The sequence below is a fragment of the Photinus pyralis genome, unplaced genomic scaffold (genome assembly GCF_008802855.1).
Source record: "Photinus pyralis isolate 1611_PpyrPB1 unplaced genomic scaffold, Ppyr1.3 Ppyr1.4_LG10, whole genome shotgun sequence".
NCBI classification, from domain to species: Eukaryota; Metazoa; Arthropoda; class Insecta; order Coleoptera; family Lampyridae; genus Photinus; species Photinus pyralis.
In genome coordinates this window covers 19,222,576-19,241,130 of record NW_022170250.1, presented here as the reverse complement: position 1 = coordinate 19,241,130, position 18,555 = coordinate 19,222,576, and the positions used below count along the sequence as shown (strand labels likewise).

Genomic DNA, 18,555 nt, shown 5'->3' with positions numbered 1-18,555 from the left:
GTCAAGATCAGTGTCAGGACATTGGGTCAGACTCGATGTCCGGATTGGGGTCATCTTCAAGATGACGGCAATTACGAGAATCAATGCCAAGAAAAGAAAAAGCTTTAGAAATGAGATCGAAACGAAGTCTAAAAAGCGCCCTGCTTTCTGGTCTGTGCTCCTCTCCACGGTTTTCCACGACTCAGACCAGAAAGGTTTGGGAAAAGCAGAGAACCTGGAAACTTCTGAGAAGGGTCACCTGGAAAAGAAAAATCAAAAAGTACCATTCAGATGGAGGGAGGAAAGAGAGAGATGTTAGAAAATACATTTATTAAATAAATCCTAACTATACAATATTTACACATAGCATTAAGATACGAGGTATCTTCGTGAAATTAAAGCTAGCTAATATTACAAAATATAAATAATTAAATTACCGACGAGTTAAGTACAATTAAAATGATTGCTTAACACAATCACATCCATCCACAGTCGCACTTAGTGTGTCTTTAAGTAAAATTGCAGTCTTGTCTTCTTGTACAACAAAAAATGATTAGGTGTGTGCTCGGGGGCGAGTTATCTTTGGATGCTCGGATAGGTGGAGTTCGCGAGGTGCGCGTTCAGGTTTCTCATCTCCTCGCTGGTCAGTACCAACCTCTGGCCGACCATTCTCGATCTGGGATCCATGTTGTGCTTTTGGTGCCGTATGTGGCGACTGGTCGGGAGGGCGCCGGGCGCGTCGGCGTTCACCGGCTTCTGGTGCACTCGCTTTAGGTCGCAGACGTTCCCCTTGTAGTTCGCGGCGGTATCGTGCGTGGAATTTTGGGGGAACTCGAGCGTGCAGATGTCTACGGTTGGGAGCAGTGATAGGTGGTTAAAGAAGGCTGTTGTTGTATTTCGTCCAGGGCTGCCATTAATGCGTTCCAATTCATTTGCCCATCTTGCTGCGTCGACGATGACTGTTGGTATAGGCTTTGGGGTTGCTGAAACACAATGGAAGTGTCAGTCGAGGTGCTCAACTCGGGTAAAACCTAAGCGTGACAAAACCATTAGTGGTTAGGTGGTTACTAACTGAGGGCAGACTGTTAGGGGTTAGTATGTTAATTCACACTCACACGTGCCAACCATGCAAGATGCGCCCTTGAAGTATTTGTCAGCCTTGAGAACTGCACCCTCTTGGTCTTCGACTAGGATGGCCAGTCCCAAGTTTTTCCCTTTCATCCACGCTTTGGTCGCTGGGAGCACGCTCAATTCCACCCACTTGGCGCTTTGGGCGATCACTTTACTATCGGAAAGGCGCCTTTTTACTGCAATCATAAAAAAAATTAGCCCAAACCGGTCCTGGTGTGCCGCAATTACCACGTTGCCGCTTCAGCGATTTTGTGTACCAATAAATCGAGATTCTCATGAGCTGCTCTTCGCTTCCGGTCGAATTCTCGCAGCTGTCCGTTGTGGTGCTGGTCACGTTGCCCGCAGGCACTCTGTACAAGCGCAAGGTGGCCGTCGCCACGTTAATGCTGCTGGAGTCTGGATGCTCCACGTTAAAGTACAAATTCATGGTGTTCTCGTCCTTCCACAGATCTTGGTCGGTGTTCTTGGGCAGTTCACCTGAAAATCTCGAAGTTAGTGACTGGTGGTGATGGGGGTGGCACTTACATGAAGGGTAGTAGCTTCGAATCTTCTCAGTGACATCGTCGACCGAGTCGTCGGGCAATGGAAGAAGATCGGGAATAATTTTCGACATGTTCAGGCCGGGCACATCGAATCCATTGGGCGGCTTCGACGTGGAGCTGTTCGTCCGGCCCACGTGTCTCAAGATGTTGTTCTTCAAAATCTGTATCCACGCATCCTTCGTTCTGCGAAGAAGGAAAAGTATACTAAGCGTGGGCGATCTCAATATCAATTACAAACATAGTGAAACCTACCCAAGCGTTATCTGTAGAAAATTATCGAGGCGTGCGAAATGTCTGGCGTAGTTAGTTTGCATAGGTATTCAATTAAACTTTGACCTCTCTCTCAAGCAGAACCGCCGCTAATGGTGTCTAGTTGTCTAGCTGGACTCTAGATCAACTTCAAAGACTTGCTCACTTCCGTAGCTTGTAGACAACTTTTTCTATCTTTTTTCTAATCATTTATTGCTAATAAATTACGTAGAATATGATTTTTAATATGACCGTCTAGACTGCCGCAGTGTATTGACCTTTACTAGGTAATAGTTGTATCCAATATCACTACGTAGTTCTAAACATTCATATTTAATTAGCTGAGAAATTATGAAATCCGCGTAAAAAACGCTAGCGTTCAGAAAATGGAAAAAAATAGACCAAGCCGAAGGACCAATTTTCGATACCGCAACGGGCTCGTCAGTCTAATTTGCATAAATTGATCAGCAATTGCTTACAATGTATCTAATTTGCTTAAAGACATTAAGTTAAACTAGTTTAGTTCTATTTTAAAACATGCGAGACACGAACGTAACCCAATGCGATTTTCTTAAGCCTCAAATTAGAATGCGGATGCGACTTTTGGCGCAATTGATTTAGCCATTTGACCCATTTGTGCCGTTCAATTTAGTATTACAATTGCGGCAAATTCCTAAGGGCGACATTCGACCGACGGAGGAAATCATGCAAGATAAACATGGGAAAGTGAAAGGAGAAATTAAAAACGCGAATCTTTAGTAAACATTTTAATATAAATTGGGACCTTGTATTGATCCCTGCGGAACCCCTTTGAATGTCTCGCGCCTCTGGTCCTTGAGTTAGGCGTTAAAAATATGCAGAAGACGATTTTAACAAAATTGTTAAATAAATAACGACTTTACCATCTCTTGGTCATGGTCATGGCAAAGCCTTTGGACGTTTTCCCACCAAAATGTAACATTAAAGAGCTATAGTGACTTCTTTAAAATCATAATTGAAATCGAAAGGTGCAGTTATGGTACGGACAGGCAGATGGACAGAGAAAGTGGCTGCGATAGTGTGTAATTTGGAATTTCAAAATTTAGAAAAAGTGCCAATTTTGGGACTTTTTTGGCCACTTCTGTTGACCTTTGAAGTCCTTCATGAGCGATTTCGATGCAATATGAGATCAAATGTTAAAAACGGCACAACCTAACTAAATTCCGAAGAATTTCGTTCCACTATAAATGACGGACCCTGTTCTCTCTCACACCTTATGCTCTCTTAATACAAAATGTCATCAAGAGACAAGAATAAATAATTCTCGCACTCTCTCTTTCCTAATAATGTTTTAGAGAATGGATTTGGCATTTTATCAGGAGAACAGCATTCACAAGAGCTATGACTCCATGTTAAGATTTTCTGCACTCCTATTAAAAAACGCTCAAAGCCATTTGGTGTTGATCAGAACAAAAATCAGAAAGTTACTAGAAAATGACCTTAGCTATTTGGCAAAGAACCAAGTAATCAAGGGAAGTATACGCCAATTGATTTTATACATTATGTACTCCTAATCCAAAAGTTCATCAGAGATTTCGATGCAATACGGTAAGCAAAAATTAAATTGTAAGTGATTTGCGTTCTACACCTCACACCTTGCTTTTTTAATCCAAATTTTCATCAAAGGAATCTTACATATATCAGGAGAACAAGGATGATATATTAATGCTCTTCAAGAAAACATTTTACAGATTCCTCAAACCATTTAAGAAGAGATGCCTATAAGACAAATAACTCTTCCGCTTCCTGCATGCCTAGTAAAAAAAGCCTGCAAAAGTACTTGTTATTTATCAGAACAAAAGTTCCCCTACCCAGGTTAATCAAAATAATACGTCATCCATCAGGAGAGAAGAAACAATTGAGATTTACTTCACGAAATAGACGAATTATCACGCTGTATACCTACTCTCCTAATATAACAATCACTAGGAACATTTGGCATTAGTAAGCTAAGAGTACAATAATGAAAAGACCCAACTGCCTGTTTTCCTAACACACATTCATCAAAACCGTTTGGCAGAAGAACAAAAATTGAAGGAGGTACTTATACGTCAGCTAATAGAATAAATAAATTTCGCGCTTTCTCTTTTTCTAATTCAAAAGATCGTCGGAGAAATGTAGAGATGCTCGTGCTACTTTAGGAATTCTTTCTAACCACCAGGAGAACATGATAGACGAGGATATATATCTGCTGTATTAGGAGAATATAATTAACGAGGAGGTGTTCCGGCTCCTATTACATGAAGTATTAATATTGCCAAACATGATGGACGAGGGGTTCTGAAAACAGCTAGCAAGTATTTCGTTCCAGGGGGAGGGGGGAAGGGGTATTCCATACCACACCGATCCTCCGGTGTTAACCCCCCCCCCTCCCCAGCCCAGAGATTACCTGTTCATCAAAGCTACTATGACAATTGAGTTTTGGAAACACTCAGTAAATATTCCGTTTCTGGGGGGTATTCCATACCACCCAGACCCCCCAGTGCTACGCCCACCCCCAAAACGTTCAGCCCTGAGTACTTTGTGTCTGGAGTATATCTCTAAGGAAAGGAAAATGTGATGGCACTCCCTAGGAAGTAATCATAAGCATGGTAATTATTTTAAACACTTTGGGGGAGAATGTAGCACCGGGGGGTTTGGGGGGTATGGAATAAAAGGATAAGAATGAAGAGAGATGAATAATTCTCGAATTCTCGCCTCTCTTATAGTTTAAGTTTATCAGGAGACCAGCATTCACAAGCACTATGACACCCGCAATACACATTTAGCATTTATTAGAACAACGAAAACACAAGGAGGTATTTCTCTAATACAACAAACTTTCTGCACTCCTATGAAAAAATGCTGAAAACCATTTGGCGCTTATCAGAACAAAAATCAGAAAATTACTAGAAAGGGGTCCTTATATCTTATATGCTCCTAACACAAATTCATTAAAGCCACACTACGTGTAACAGGAGAACAGGGACGACGGAGGTTTACTTCATGATTCACCAAATAGATGAATCGGTCTCACGTATGTTTTCCTAATACAAAAAAAAATCAGAAACATTTGGCATTCATCAGGAACCAGGTGGCCAAAGAAAAAATGCACGTTCTCCTAACACAGATTGATCAAAACGGTTTGGTAAAAAGCAAGAATCAAGGGAAGTACGCGGCAATCGATCTTATACATTATGTTCTCCTAATCCAAAAATGTATCAGATTGCGAATGATTAATATTCTACACCTCACACATTGCTTTCTTAAATCAATATTTCATCAAAGGAACCTTACATTAACAAGGAGAACAAATAAAGCATTTTACACTCATTTACAGATTTGTCAAACCATTTAGCACTTATGAAGAGATCGAGAATATAAGGAGGTATTTCTCGAGTATAAGAAAAATAACTCTCCCGCTTCCTGCACGCCTAGTAGAGAAAGCCTTTAAAAGTATTTAAAAAGAATGTTCTCCCAGGTGAATGAAAATCATACGTCATCCATCAGGAGAACAGAATCAATTAAGATTTACTTCACGAAATAGACCAATTATCACGATGTATACTCTCCTAATAACAATCATCAGGAACAAGGACAATAATTAAAAGACCCAACTGCATGTTTTGAAGGAGGTAGTACTAATAGATGAATAGATTTCGTGCGATCTCTTTTTCTAATTCAAAGAATCATCGGAGAAGCGTAGAGATGCCCGTGATACCAATACACGGAGAATCAGTTACTAAATGTTACGAAATTCTTCTATCAGGAGAACATGATAGATGAGGAGATTTTTTCTATCAGCAATAAAAAGTATTTTAACGCTACTTTGACTTAAATATTTTCCAATGCTCTATTAGGAGAATATAATTAACGAGGAGGTGTTCCGGCTCCTAATGCGTGGAGTATCAGTTGCCAAACATGATAGACGAGAAGATATTTCTTCATCACTAATTTCATTCCTTTACCTGGACTTAAATGTTTACCAATCTGGTATTAGGAGAATGTAATGCTACGAGGAAGATTTCCTGCTGCTAATACACGGAGTATTTACCAGGAAAACACGATATACGAGGGGATATTTTTCCATCGCCAAGGGAAATATTCCAACGCTTTACTCAAACTTTAACCCTCTTAGCAATCTTGTATTAGGAGAACATAATATGCGCGGAGGTGTTCTAATACACGAAGTAACAGTATTGGATAACTGTTGCGAACTACCAGGAGAACATGACAGACGAGGAGATCTTTTTATATCAATGAAGATATTGCAAAGCTTTACTTTGGCTTAAATTTTTACCAATGTTGTATCAGGAGAACATAATCTCTGTATGAGTTATCTAAACCCTTAAAAAAATCCTTAAATAGGGCGTTTAAAATCCTTGTGTTGAAGGGCTATTCTAAAAACCTCACGAATATTAAAGAGCTTACCAGAGGATTTAATTTTTCTTGACGTTTTAAGACGCGAATAGTTTTCAAAAGACTCTAGGAACCTCAAAGAATCCTTCAGAAGCTCGTATAGACTTTAGAAACCGAGCCTTTAAGAACTTTTGGGACACCTTGCGAGCTTTGTAATGTCTTAAAAGGCATTCAAAAAATCACTAACAGCTTTGAAAAATATTTGAGAACCTTTAAGGGCTGCGCCTTTAAAAGATTCTAAATTATCTTAATTAAAATTTAACAAACCTACCACTTGAGGAAGAAATTCGGAAAGCTTTTAATAAAACATATCCGAAACATGCTTGAAAATTTGATACATCAGAATCTCCATTAGCTATCAAACCCGAAATAAATTCGGCTGCGATTTTCAAAAAAGCGCCACCAAGGAGGTTATAAATGAAATCTATTAAAGTTTTAGCATTCGACACATGTTCCTATATTTTTTGGGTTAGTATCTTCATTAGCTATCAAATTCCAAATTTTCTTGAATCAAAAAATTCTTTTCTTGAATTAAAAAATTTGTTAAACACATTTTCAAAAAAATCGCCTTTAAAGTACATTAAGTTGTAGTAATCGAAACATGTGCCCGTTTTTTTGGATTTGCATTTTTTAAAGCCATGAGATTTCTTCAATTCAAAAAATGTGTAGTGGACAATTGCTATGTCATTTCAATGTTAAAAATAGGTATAGTCATCTCGTCCGGTTTTGTTATTAAAATTAGGAAAAAGAAACTCTGATCATATTCGCCTGAAGAGGGTTTTTTGAAATGAGATTTAAAAAAAATTAATTTGAAAAAAAATTCGTATGCAAATAATAAGAGAGATATTTCACCAAAGAGAATTTGATTGCAAGATGACGTACCCAGACACAATTTCCGCTCTGATTAGTAGCGTTCGTGTTGATCTAATCATTTGAACGTCTGGGTTCTGTCTACGCTCCTATTATATTTATAATACGATTTTTATTTTCATCACGCCTTTGCATTCCTAGACGGGCGTAATAATGAATAGCGCGATGAGAAGGTTGTCGCGTCGCGGCAGGCAGAAACAGCAGCACTTACGCAACCGTACACGTTTATCTCGCAATTCCGCCTTATTGTTCCTAACGGATTATTGTAATTGAGTTGAATAGTCGCGAAATTCATTCCCATGCCTTTCGCGCATCATTTAGTCCGCACTAGTACCGAGAATCGCGAGAGCTTTGAACTAGCATTTTTTTGGGAACACGGCGCGCCCCATTTGAACATCTGTTTCCAAAAAACTAACTTATTCACCCCTCCCCGCCCCTCAACCCCAAGGTTTTCTCGCCCCTGTCCCCAATTTCCAACCCCTGAGATGTACTTGACTTGAAAATCGGCCATTTTTTAAATCAAAAAATCAAAAATTTAAAAATATTCAAAAAATTATCTGGTACAGTGTATGTCACCGCCATTTCAAAGATTTTCGCAATACACTGGGAAACTGGAGAAACGTGGATTCTAGTAAAAAAATTCCATTTCAAAAAATTGTAAAGTTGTATTGTCCCCTTTTCCAACTGGATTCAAAAAACTTCCCAACAATAAAATTTTGGGTTCTTCAAAAAATTATCAAATGTATATTTTTGAACCAAGAAATGTGGCAGGTGAATTTCTTTTAAAAAAACAGAGATATGAAATGACCAACGAATGAATTCAGACAAATTCTGAAAATAAAATATTTACAAAATTCGAAAAATCTATAAAGATTACAAAACACATTAATAATCACAGAGAAGAAATATGACATGAAAAACAGTCGAAACACATGTTTAAAATTCATGAAAGTTCATAAGAATTCAAAAAAATTAAAAAATTTGACACCCACGAAATAAAACGACCAAGTGCATACAACTTTTCCACAAAACTTGAAAATTCATCGAAATTGTATGTACCTACTCAAAAAAGTTAAAAATTAAAATCTAAAAAATTCCAAGATATACTATAAAGAAATATAAAAACGAAAAAAGGAAATGAAATGTGTAATTTTACAATAAAAAAAGTACTCAAAAATTTGCTAATGTTCTTGAAACTCATACCTATCCTTCTTGAACAGGAAAACCTTTTTTGCAGATTAAACGGTAAACGTTTCTTGAAAATTTAGATTCAAAAAACCTCTCAAATATCATATTTTCGCTTAAAATACGATTTTTAAAAAACGTGGAATCATTTTTAATGCAAATTCATGTTAATTTCTGCACCTTCGGCACAATGATTCATTAAAAAAAAAGTGTTTGATATTCAAGAAGGAAAGGAGGGGGTTTCTACTCGAAAATGTCAGCTTAACGTTTTTCATAGATTGGGTCAATTGGTCATAGATTTTTTAAAGCCATCTAGAATTGAATGCACAAGCGAGAATTTAGAAACTCGTTTTCGAATTTCAAAAAATCGGTTGATCAAGAATTGGCCCTTCACAACATCTTAATTTCACTTTTAAATAATTTTGAATTTTGATTTAAAATTGTAAACATTGTTGGATCTAGAGATTTTTTTAATCACTAACTTTTTGGCAAAGTGTACCAGATTCCTTGTGGGCAAGCCTTGTGGTATCTATGGATTATTGACACAATTATAAGGTAGATGCATTTTTTGTTTCAAGAAAATACAAAAGCATTGCATGAGAGGCCTAAACGATATTTTCCTTAATAAAAATAATCCGGGGGAAGGTGTACCAGATTATAGAAAAGTGAAAATCTGCACGAAAATATTTGTTAAATTACATGCATTGCTGGGGGCGATTATTGGCCGAAATCTACCGTTTGTGTCTTCTAGTCATTAACATTTCCAGGAAGGTTTCTATCAAATGAAATATTTGCAAAGTTAGTCATACCATCTTCAGATCCTCTAATTATCACGATTTTATCTAAGAGCTATCAAATGCCACATTATCTACTACAATTATTGTAAAACAATCCCTGCGATTCTTCGATTGGATTGCGATTAATATTAAAATCACCCATCCTTATCGTAATTGAACGACGCCGGAAATGAATTGGAAAATGTCGACAATTCGCTGATCCCAACGAAATTGGAGTTGAATATCCGCATTACGTGAATTGTGCAACTAATCTAATTGTCGACGAGAGAAATTTCGGTTCCCTGAAATGCCAGTGTGTCTGTTTTTTGGGAAATATTAATATTAATGATCCATAAATTTGAATCGCTCACTCGTTAATTTCGCACGAGGTCACCTGTTTGTTTTTCACAAGAAAGCGCATCTGTTTTTAGGCGACGTAAATTGAAATTAAATGAATCGATTTTCCGAAATTTTCTTCGTTCATTAATAACTAATCGTTAGGAGAACGCACCTTAATATTCGCGATTTGAGGAAATTTGAGAAAATAAAAAATGCAACAAGTAGGTAGTTCTCAAATCTCAACGCAATAAGTACTACCTACAAGCCACAAACATTTTCTTTGGTTTAAAAGAATTCAAAAAATTCTTCCAAACTGAATTGAAGACTGCTCAGACATTACAAAAAAAATCAAAAAACATTCTGGAACGGGTAAAAATGGGTGCACTCGACTATCATGCAAAGCAATAAACCTTTACCAAATTTGATTAGAGGATCACAAAATGCGGAAATCAAAAACCCAAATTTCAAAAAAGCTATGTTAGATTAAAAAATTTGTGCAAAAATCAAGGAAATAAAATAAATCTAATTCCTTAGATCTGATTTTGTTTAAACTTTCATAAAATACTGCCTAAGCACTTTTATGTGTACTGAAACAATTACCGAACTGGATCAGTTTATAGTGTACGAAGCTGCATACACTTCTTGAAATGGTTTTTGTATGTTCATTGGAAAATTGTTCTAAATCGAAGAGAGGGCACGAACGACAAAGGAATAGATTAAATAATTTAAGGAATGAAATAGGCGTATTTAGTTTAAAGGTTTTTTGAAAATTAAAAAATATTTTTTTTTAATGTTGTACTGTCTACTAAAAAGAAACCTTGCACTGATGTTTGAACATGTTTATGCTTATTACAAAAATGTTGGAACTGCCAGACTACGAATAACTGTCAACAAAGAATAAATAACATGAGTTATTGGATGTTACAGACCCATTTTCAAATTTTGCAAATTTAAGAAATCTTCGATTGGAAATTTCATAAAATTTTATCTTACGCCGCGCCGCCTCTCCCTGTCAATGCCCATTCGGGATAAGTTTCGACAGGTTTATCGTAGTAACATAGTGATTTGAGACAGTCCAGCCTCCTAAGTCGAAACAATGCCCTCTATTGTATTGAAGGGAATATTATAGGGGACATGGGACATAGCTTCGGCTTCGGCGGATACGCCGCCTCGCTTCGCCCTGTCTTTTCACCTAATGCTTCAGCGTAGTAACGAGGCGATGTGAGACGGTCCAACCGCCGAGACCGAAGCTATGTCCCCTATTGCAGCCTCGCTTCGCTCTGTAAGTACCCATCTGAGGTCACGCTTCAGTTTCGGTAAGGTTGTCTTAGTAATAAAGCGAGAAGAGGCGGCGCAGCCGCCGAAGCCAATGCTATGTTCTCTATTGTATTACTTTGCGACGAGGTGAGACAACCCAGCCGCCGAGTCGAAGATATGCCCCTATCGTATTAAAAGAATACAATAGGGGGCATAGCTTCGGCTTCGACGGCTGCGCCGCCTCGCCTCGCCCTGTCACTGCCAATTCGGGATGTTTCGGCAAATAAATAAAAAATAAAAGGCCGCCTCGCTTTGCTATGTGAATATCCATCTGAGATAACGCTTCAGTTTCGGCAAGGTTGCTGTAGGAACAGGGCGAGGTGAGGCGGCGCAGCCGCCGAAGCCGAAGCTATGTCCCATATTGTATTACTTTGCGACGAGGTGAGACAACCCAGCCGCCGAGTCGAAGCTATGCCCCTATCGTATTAAAAGAATACAATAGGGGGCATAGCTTCGGCTTCGACGGCTGCGCCGCCTCGCCTCGCCCTGTCACTGCCAATTCGGGATGTTTCGGCAAATAAATAAAAAATAAAAGGCCGCCTCGCTTTGCTATGTGAATATCCATCTGAGATAACGCTTCAGTTTCGGCAAGGTTGCTGTAGGAACAGGGCGAGGTGAGGCGGCGCAGCCGCCGAAGCCGAAGCTATGTCCCATATTGTATTACTTTGCGACGAGGTGAGACAACCCAGCCGCCGAGTCGAAGCTATGCCCCTATCGTATTAAAAGAATACAATAGGGGGCATAGCTTCGGCTTCGACGGCTGCGCCGCCTCGCCTCGCTCTGTCACTGCCAATTCGGGATAAGTTTCGGCAAATAAATAAAAAATAAAAGGCCGCCTCGCTTTGCTAAGTGAATATCCATCTGAGATAACGCTTCAGTTTCGGCAAGGTTGCTGTAGGAACAGGGCGAGAGGAGGCGGCACAGCCGCCGAAGCCGAAGCTATGTCCCCTATTGTATTACTTTGCGACGAGGTGAGACAACCCAGCCGCCGAGTCGAAGCTATGCCAATATTGTATTAAAAAGAATACAGTAAGGGTCATAGCTTCGGTTTCGGCGGCTGCGCCGCCTCGCCTCGCCCTGTCACTGCTAATTCAGAATAGGTTTCGCCAGATTTCTCGTAGTAACATAGTGAGGTGAAACGGTCCATACCCTCGAAGCTATGTCCTCTATTGTATTGAAGGGAATATTATAGGGGACATACCTTCGGCTTCGGCGAGTACGCTCCCCTTCGAGATAATGCTTCAGAATCGGCAATAGGGGACATAGCTTCGGCTTCGGCGGCTGCGCCGCCTCGCCTCGCTCTATCACTGCCAATTCGGGATAAATTTCGGCAAATAAATAAATAAATAAAAGGCCGCTATTGCTATTTCAATATCCATCTGAGATAACGCTTCAGTTTCGGCAAGGTTGCTGTAGTAATAGGGCGAGGCGAGGCGGCGCAGCCGCCGAAGCCGAAGCTATGTCCCCTATTGTATTACTTTGCGACGTGAGACAGCCCAACCGCCGAAGTCGAAGCTATATTCCCTGTTGTATTAAAAAGAATACAATAGGTAACATAGCTGCGGTTTCGGCGGCTGCGCCGCCTCGTCTCGCCCTATCACTGCCAATTCGGGATAAGTTTCGGCAAATAAATAAATTAATTAAAAGGCCACTTCGCTTTGTTCTGTGAATATCCATCTCGGATAACGCGTTTCGGCAAGGTTACTGCAGTAACAGGGCGAGGCGAGGCGGCACAGCCGCCGAAGCCGAAGCTATGTCCCATATTGCATTACTTTACGAGGTGAGACAGCCCAATCGCCGATGTCGAAGCTATAACCCCTGTTGTATTAAAAAAAAATACAATAGGTAACATACCTTCGGTCTCCTCCTCGCCCTGTCAATGCCCATTCGGGATAATTTTCGGCAGGTTTATCTTAGTAACATAGTGAGCTGAGACGGTCGAAACTATGCCCTCTATGGCATTGAAGGGAATATTATAGGGGACATAGCTTCGGCTTCGGCGAGTACGCCGCCTCGCATCGCCTTGTCTTTCGAGATAATGCTCCAGATTCGTCAGATTTGCCGTACTAACAAGGAAATGTGAGATGGTTCAGCCATTGAAGTCGAAACTATGCCCCCTATTGTATTAAAAGGCCACCTCGCTTCGCTTTGTGAATATCCATCTGAGATAACGCTTTAGTTTCGGCAAAGTTGCTGTAGTAACAAGGCGAGGAGAGGATAAATTCCATTGTTGAATCAAATGAGGTTCTTACAAAACGAGTGCAAAATCTACATATTTTATGAACCCCTAAGTGCATACTGCGACAGTTTCAAAAATTGTTTTAATTTTTTGAAAGTTTCAAAGTCTTGATAAATTTCATTTTTGAGCCAATGCAGAACTTTTCAAATTTATGTATCCCTAGTGCACATTGTGGCAGTTTGGAAACTTTTTTTAACACAAATAGGAATGTTCAAGTTGTTTTCTTTACTTTTTGAAAGTTTCAATGAATTAATCGGTGCCATTTTTGCGTCAAGCGGAAAGCGAATGCGAAAGCTAACAAATGAATGTAGCACTAGTAAACATTGCGCCATTTTTTCCTAGTATACAAAATGTGCAATTTCTTCAACTTTTTGAAAGTTTCAAAAAACTAATAAATTCCATTTTAGAGACAAACTGGTGCCAAGTGAATGCAAGATCTAACAAGTTTATGTATCTTCTTGTGCACGCTGCGCCACTTTTCGAATTTTTTTAAAGCATAAAAAAGTGTTTAAGCAATTTTCTCAACTTTTTGAAACTTTCAAAAAATTATTCAATTCCATATGAGTCCTATAGGTTTAATGCAATTCAAATCCGGGTTATCACGAATTTATATACCTCCAGTGCACAACTGCACCAGTTTGAGATTTTTTTAATGCTGTTTCCTTAGATTTTTGAAAGTTTCAAAAAATTAATCAATTCAATTCTTCAGTCATGTTCCAAACAACGCCAATGCAGACCCGTAGCACACTGTGTTCTCATAAAATGTTTAAGCAATGTTTGATTTTTTAGTCGATTTGAATGCAGAATCTAACAAATTCATCAACCCCTAGTGCTTACTAAAACTGAAACTAAACAGATTTCTATAAAAAATGTTGACGAAAGTCTTTTCCGATTTGATTAGTTCATTTAGGGTACGATTGTTTTAATTACTTTGAGATTTTGCAAAAAAAAAGTGGGCGGGTGTGCACCCCCTACCAGTGCACCTGCAATTAAGCGGCGAATGCCATGCACAAACTCATTTCACGCATTGCGTTATCTAATTTGAACCGTTTTAGGTAGTGGGCGGCAAACTGCGTTGCCAAAAAGAGGTTAATTTTAAATCTTTCGCCGGCGGCGGGGGAGGAGACATTCGCATGCGAAAAAAAATTCATGCAAGCACGCTGTTCGTACCTGTCATCCGTTTTACCCTCGCGTCTGCTTAAAAATGAAATGTTTGTACAACGAGATTTGGGAAAGGGGCCGTCGTGGCTTACCTGTTCCGCATAATTCGATGGTACTCGTCCGACTGATTTTCGGATGTGAGGTTGACAATCGATGACAGATTGACGTACATGGGCTTGTTCAGCTGTCCGAAATCTGCGGGAGGCGCCTGATCCGACTGCATTTTCTCGTAGATGTCTTCGTTTTCGACGCCGTTCTCCTGGACCTCGTGGTTGGCGCCGGCGACCATGTACGTGTCGTAATACCAATTTAAATAGTCGACCAAATTCTTCTCGATTTCGGGCGCGTTTTCGAATTTGACTTTGTCGTCGAAATCGACCGGCATCGCCCGCGTCCTCAGGAGGAGCGCCAGCAGAAGCAGAAGGACGAAGTCGAGAGGCATACCTGAAAAATTTCGTCCCACTTTTGAAACACTCAAAAACTCGTCTCCTTCGAAAGTTCTCTTCGAGGAAAAAAAATCACTGATTAGCTGCCACCTTCTCCGCTCTGACGTACACTGTATACTAAAGGTGTTCGATTATAGATTCTTATTACTGAATGAGCTAGAGGAGGACGTCGTTGGATGCGTCGCGCCTCTCTCTCCCACTTATTAGAATGCTATTTATATCGCACTTAGAGACGTTCTGTCTAGCAGGAAATATTGTGCAAAAACGCGATTTAATTTGTTGCCAACTTTTTTTTGAAAAATTCGCGCGAGGGGGGTGGTGGGAGGAGCCGTGACATGTCGGAACGTTCGCGGGACGGCTCATTAATTTATAGTAAATCGGTGGAATTAATTGGATTTTGTCTCGTGGTTTCGTGGCGCGTTCTCCGATTTAACAGGTGAGTGTACAGAAAAATTCCAAATCGCTGGAAGTTTTCCAAAATGGTTTTTTATGGCGCTTTGTCGTTTATTTTTGAATTATTCAATTTGTGGGCTTACTGAAATTACAGCGTGAATTTTTCCATTGGAAAAAAGCTGTCGCGTTTGATTCTCTTGAGTGGAAAGATGACTGGATCACCGAAGATTATTTGACCGTTGTTGCTAATTTTGCCCTTTTAGGTTTTCTAGGGTGAAGCCCTTTCGTGTCAAAAATGTTTTCCGTCTGTGCTATTTTTTGCGCACACGGATAAATGGCATCTCATTTTACCAATTTTTTGGGAATACTTGACAGTTTCAAAATTTTTTGTGCTGCAGTTTTGTGCTACCGTTGTGCTATATTTTCACAGTGGGAATAATTTACTCCCTACAGTTTTGGAGTAATTTAACATCTTAGCATGAACCTCGACCTGAACGCATCTACAAAGTTCTGAAAATTTCAAAATTTCTTCGTACTCCAACTTTGTGCTTCATTTGCGAAATTTTTTTCCACTGAGAAGCATGTTGTTTTCTTTGGTGAGATGAAAATCCACCAGCTATATGGATTGCTCGATATTAAAAATTTCAAAACCCTTGTGCTTCAACAATTCTGTGCTACTTTTGTACTATCTGTTCGTACTCCAATTTTGTGCCTTATTTTTCTGCACAAAAAGATAAATTGTTTCGTATAGTTTTATGTTATTCATCGTTTAAGCATAAACTCGATTTGCCTGTGTCAAAAAGTGCTAAAAAATTTAAAATCTCTTCGTGTTCCAACTTTGTGCCCCATTTGTGCTATTTTAGGTACTGGGAACATTTTTGTGTCATGTGGTTTTTGAGTATTACGTTTTTTAGAATGAGATCCGACCAACCTTATAAAAATCTCGGAAAATTTAAAATTTTTTTGTGCCTCAATTTTGTGCTATAGTTGTGCTATTCCCTCTGAAGGGGATAAATCTTCTCTTTTAACTGTTGTTCTTACTCTTACTTTGTGCTTCATTTGTGTTATTTTTTAGCTCTGAGAACAATCTTGTTTCTTATGGATTTCGAGTTATTTCGTTTTTAAAATTTCAAAACGTTCACACGTCAGTTTTGTGCTACTTTTGTGCTATTTATTCGCAAGGGGATATATTTGCTTGTCACTGTTATCGAGTTATTTTACATTTTAGTATGAATTGGTCTTTCACCCGTCCACAAAATTCAGTTACATTCTAAATCTGTTCTTACTCGACATTTGTGCTATTTTTTGCCGCCGAGAACAAACTTGTTTCTTATAGATTTCGAGTTCTTCCGTTGTCAGAATGAGATCCCACACAATTTTATGAGAATACTCGACATTAATAATTTCAAGACCTTCGCGCGTCAATTTTGTGCTACTTTTGTGCTATTCATTCTGAAGGGGACACATTTGCTCCTATGCTTCCGAGTTATTTCACATTTTAGCATGAATTAGTCCTTCGCGCGTATATAAACTGCTGTAAAATTCAAAATCTGTTCTTACTCTAACTTTGTGCTTCATTTGTGCTATTTTTTGGCACTGAGAACAATCTTGTTTCTTATGAATTTCGGGTTATTCCGTTGTTTTGAATGAAATCCCACAATATTTTATGAGAATATTCGACATTAATAATTTCAAGACCTTCGCGCGTCAATTTTGTGCTACTTTTGTTCTATTCATTCTGAAAGGGACACATTTGCTCCTATGCTTCCGAGTTATTTCACATTTTAGCATGAATTAGTCCTTCGCGCGTATATTAACTGCTGTAAAATTCAAAATCTGTTCTTACTCTAACTTTGTGCTTCATTTGTGCTATTTTTTGGCACTGAGAACAATCTTGTTTCTTATGAATTTCGGGTTATTCCGTTGTTTTGAATGAAATCCCACAATATTTTATGAGAATATTCGACATTAATAATTTCAAGACCTTCGCGCGTCAATTTTGTGCTACTTTTGTGGTATTCATTCTGAAAGGGACACATTTGCTCCTATGCTTCCGAGTTATTTCACATTTTAGCATGAATTAGTCCTTCGCGCGTATATAAACTGCTGTAAAATCAAAATCTGTTCTTACTCTAACTTTGTGCTTCATTTGTGCTATTTTTTGGCACTGAGAACAATCTTGTTTCTTATGAATTTCGGGTTATTCCGTTGTTTTGAATGAAATCCCACAATATTTTATGAGAATACTCGACATGAATAATTTCAAGGCATTCGCGCGTCAATTTTGTGCTACTTTTGTGCTATTCATTCTGAAGGGGATAAATTTTCTCCTAATGCTTTCGAGTTATTTCCCATTTTAGCACGAATTAGTCCTTCGCGCATCTATTAACTGCTGTAGAATTAAAAATCTGTACTTACTTTAACTTTGTGCTTCATTTGTGCTATTTTTTTGCATTGAGAACAAAACAATTATTACAGGGGAAGAGCGCAACCCAGAAAACGTCCCGCTATACACAGTAACACCTTAGAGACGAATTGGTTGATCTCCTGGTACTAAAATTACGCCTAGAAATTGTTTGTATCAGGAGACTACATTGAAAAAACAATTTTAATCTTTCTTGAGTTCTACTCTCCTGATTCTATACTGTTCTCAGAAATGACGTGTATCAGGAGAGCAGCATTTTATTCTCCTGACACAGGGAGTGACTTTCAAAAACGAGCTGGTATCAGGAGACCATAAGACAATTAATTTAAATATTCCATTTCACCTGATGGATCAATTCCTGGAAATGGTTGTATATCAGGAGAGCATAGTTCTAGAACATTTGAAGCTTTCGTTTCTTATACGGATAGCTGTTTTGAAAACGGGTAAGGGATTAGTCTGAATCTTGGCATGCGTAAAAACTAGGTATGGCATCGCTATATAATAAATATGCACAAGTATGCGTAATAGTCTACCGTAATGGAGCTACCGGAATTTTTGGTCTAGATTACCGCATTGTTTGGACGTTTGCAAATATGTGTATAATTAACTAAAAACCAAAATTAGGTAAAATTCTCACGTGCATATTTTTGTATGCACTAATATGGTCGCTTGCGATTGGGCGCACCGAAACCGACCTATTTGTCACATTTGATTAATATGCGAAAATATGCTAAACAGTCTACTTACCAGTAGTAACAGTGACCACACGTAAAATGTATAAAGCACGAGTTTTGCACGAGTAATGTACGCAGAATAATGCGGAGGTAAGAAACGATCCCGCTTATATAGATACACGCAGGTTTGGACGAAATTATTCAGACTTGTTTTTTGTATTTGCATATCGTATTTTATAGTACTTTATACATTATTAAATGTTTACATTTTCGAACGCGGTTCGCCTAGACAAGGCGATATACGCACATTTCGCCGTCTGCGTTTCCATCGCCTGCGGCGACCGGACCGTTTTAATTACTTTCTCCCCGGCGAAAAACCGCAAAACATCCGA

At 38.9% G+C, this 18,555-nt stretch overlaps 1 protein-coding gene across 1 annotated transcript; it reads right to left on the bottom strand.

The window, feature by feature from the left end:
• Positions 1 to 292: 292 nt before the first annotated feature.
• On the bottom strand, positions 293 to 18,301 carry LOC116162027. Its single transcript, XM_031475543.1, has 7 exons — positions 18,237 to 18,301; positions 14,318 to 14,669; positions 14,235 to 14,258; positions 1,636 to 1,835; positions 1,339 to 1,587; positions 1,095 to 1,286; positions 293 to 962 (listed from the first exon to the last, which is right to left on the bottom strand). Exons 2-7 carry the CDS (start codon positions 14,665 to 14,667, stop codon positions 556 to 558), a joined length of 1,422 nt encoding a protein of 473 aa, XP_031331403.1. The 5' UTR covers positions 14,668 to 14,669; positions 18,237 to 18,301; the 3' UTR covers positions 293 to 555.
• Positions 18,302 to 18,555: the final 254 nt, after the last annotated feature.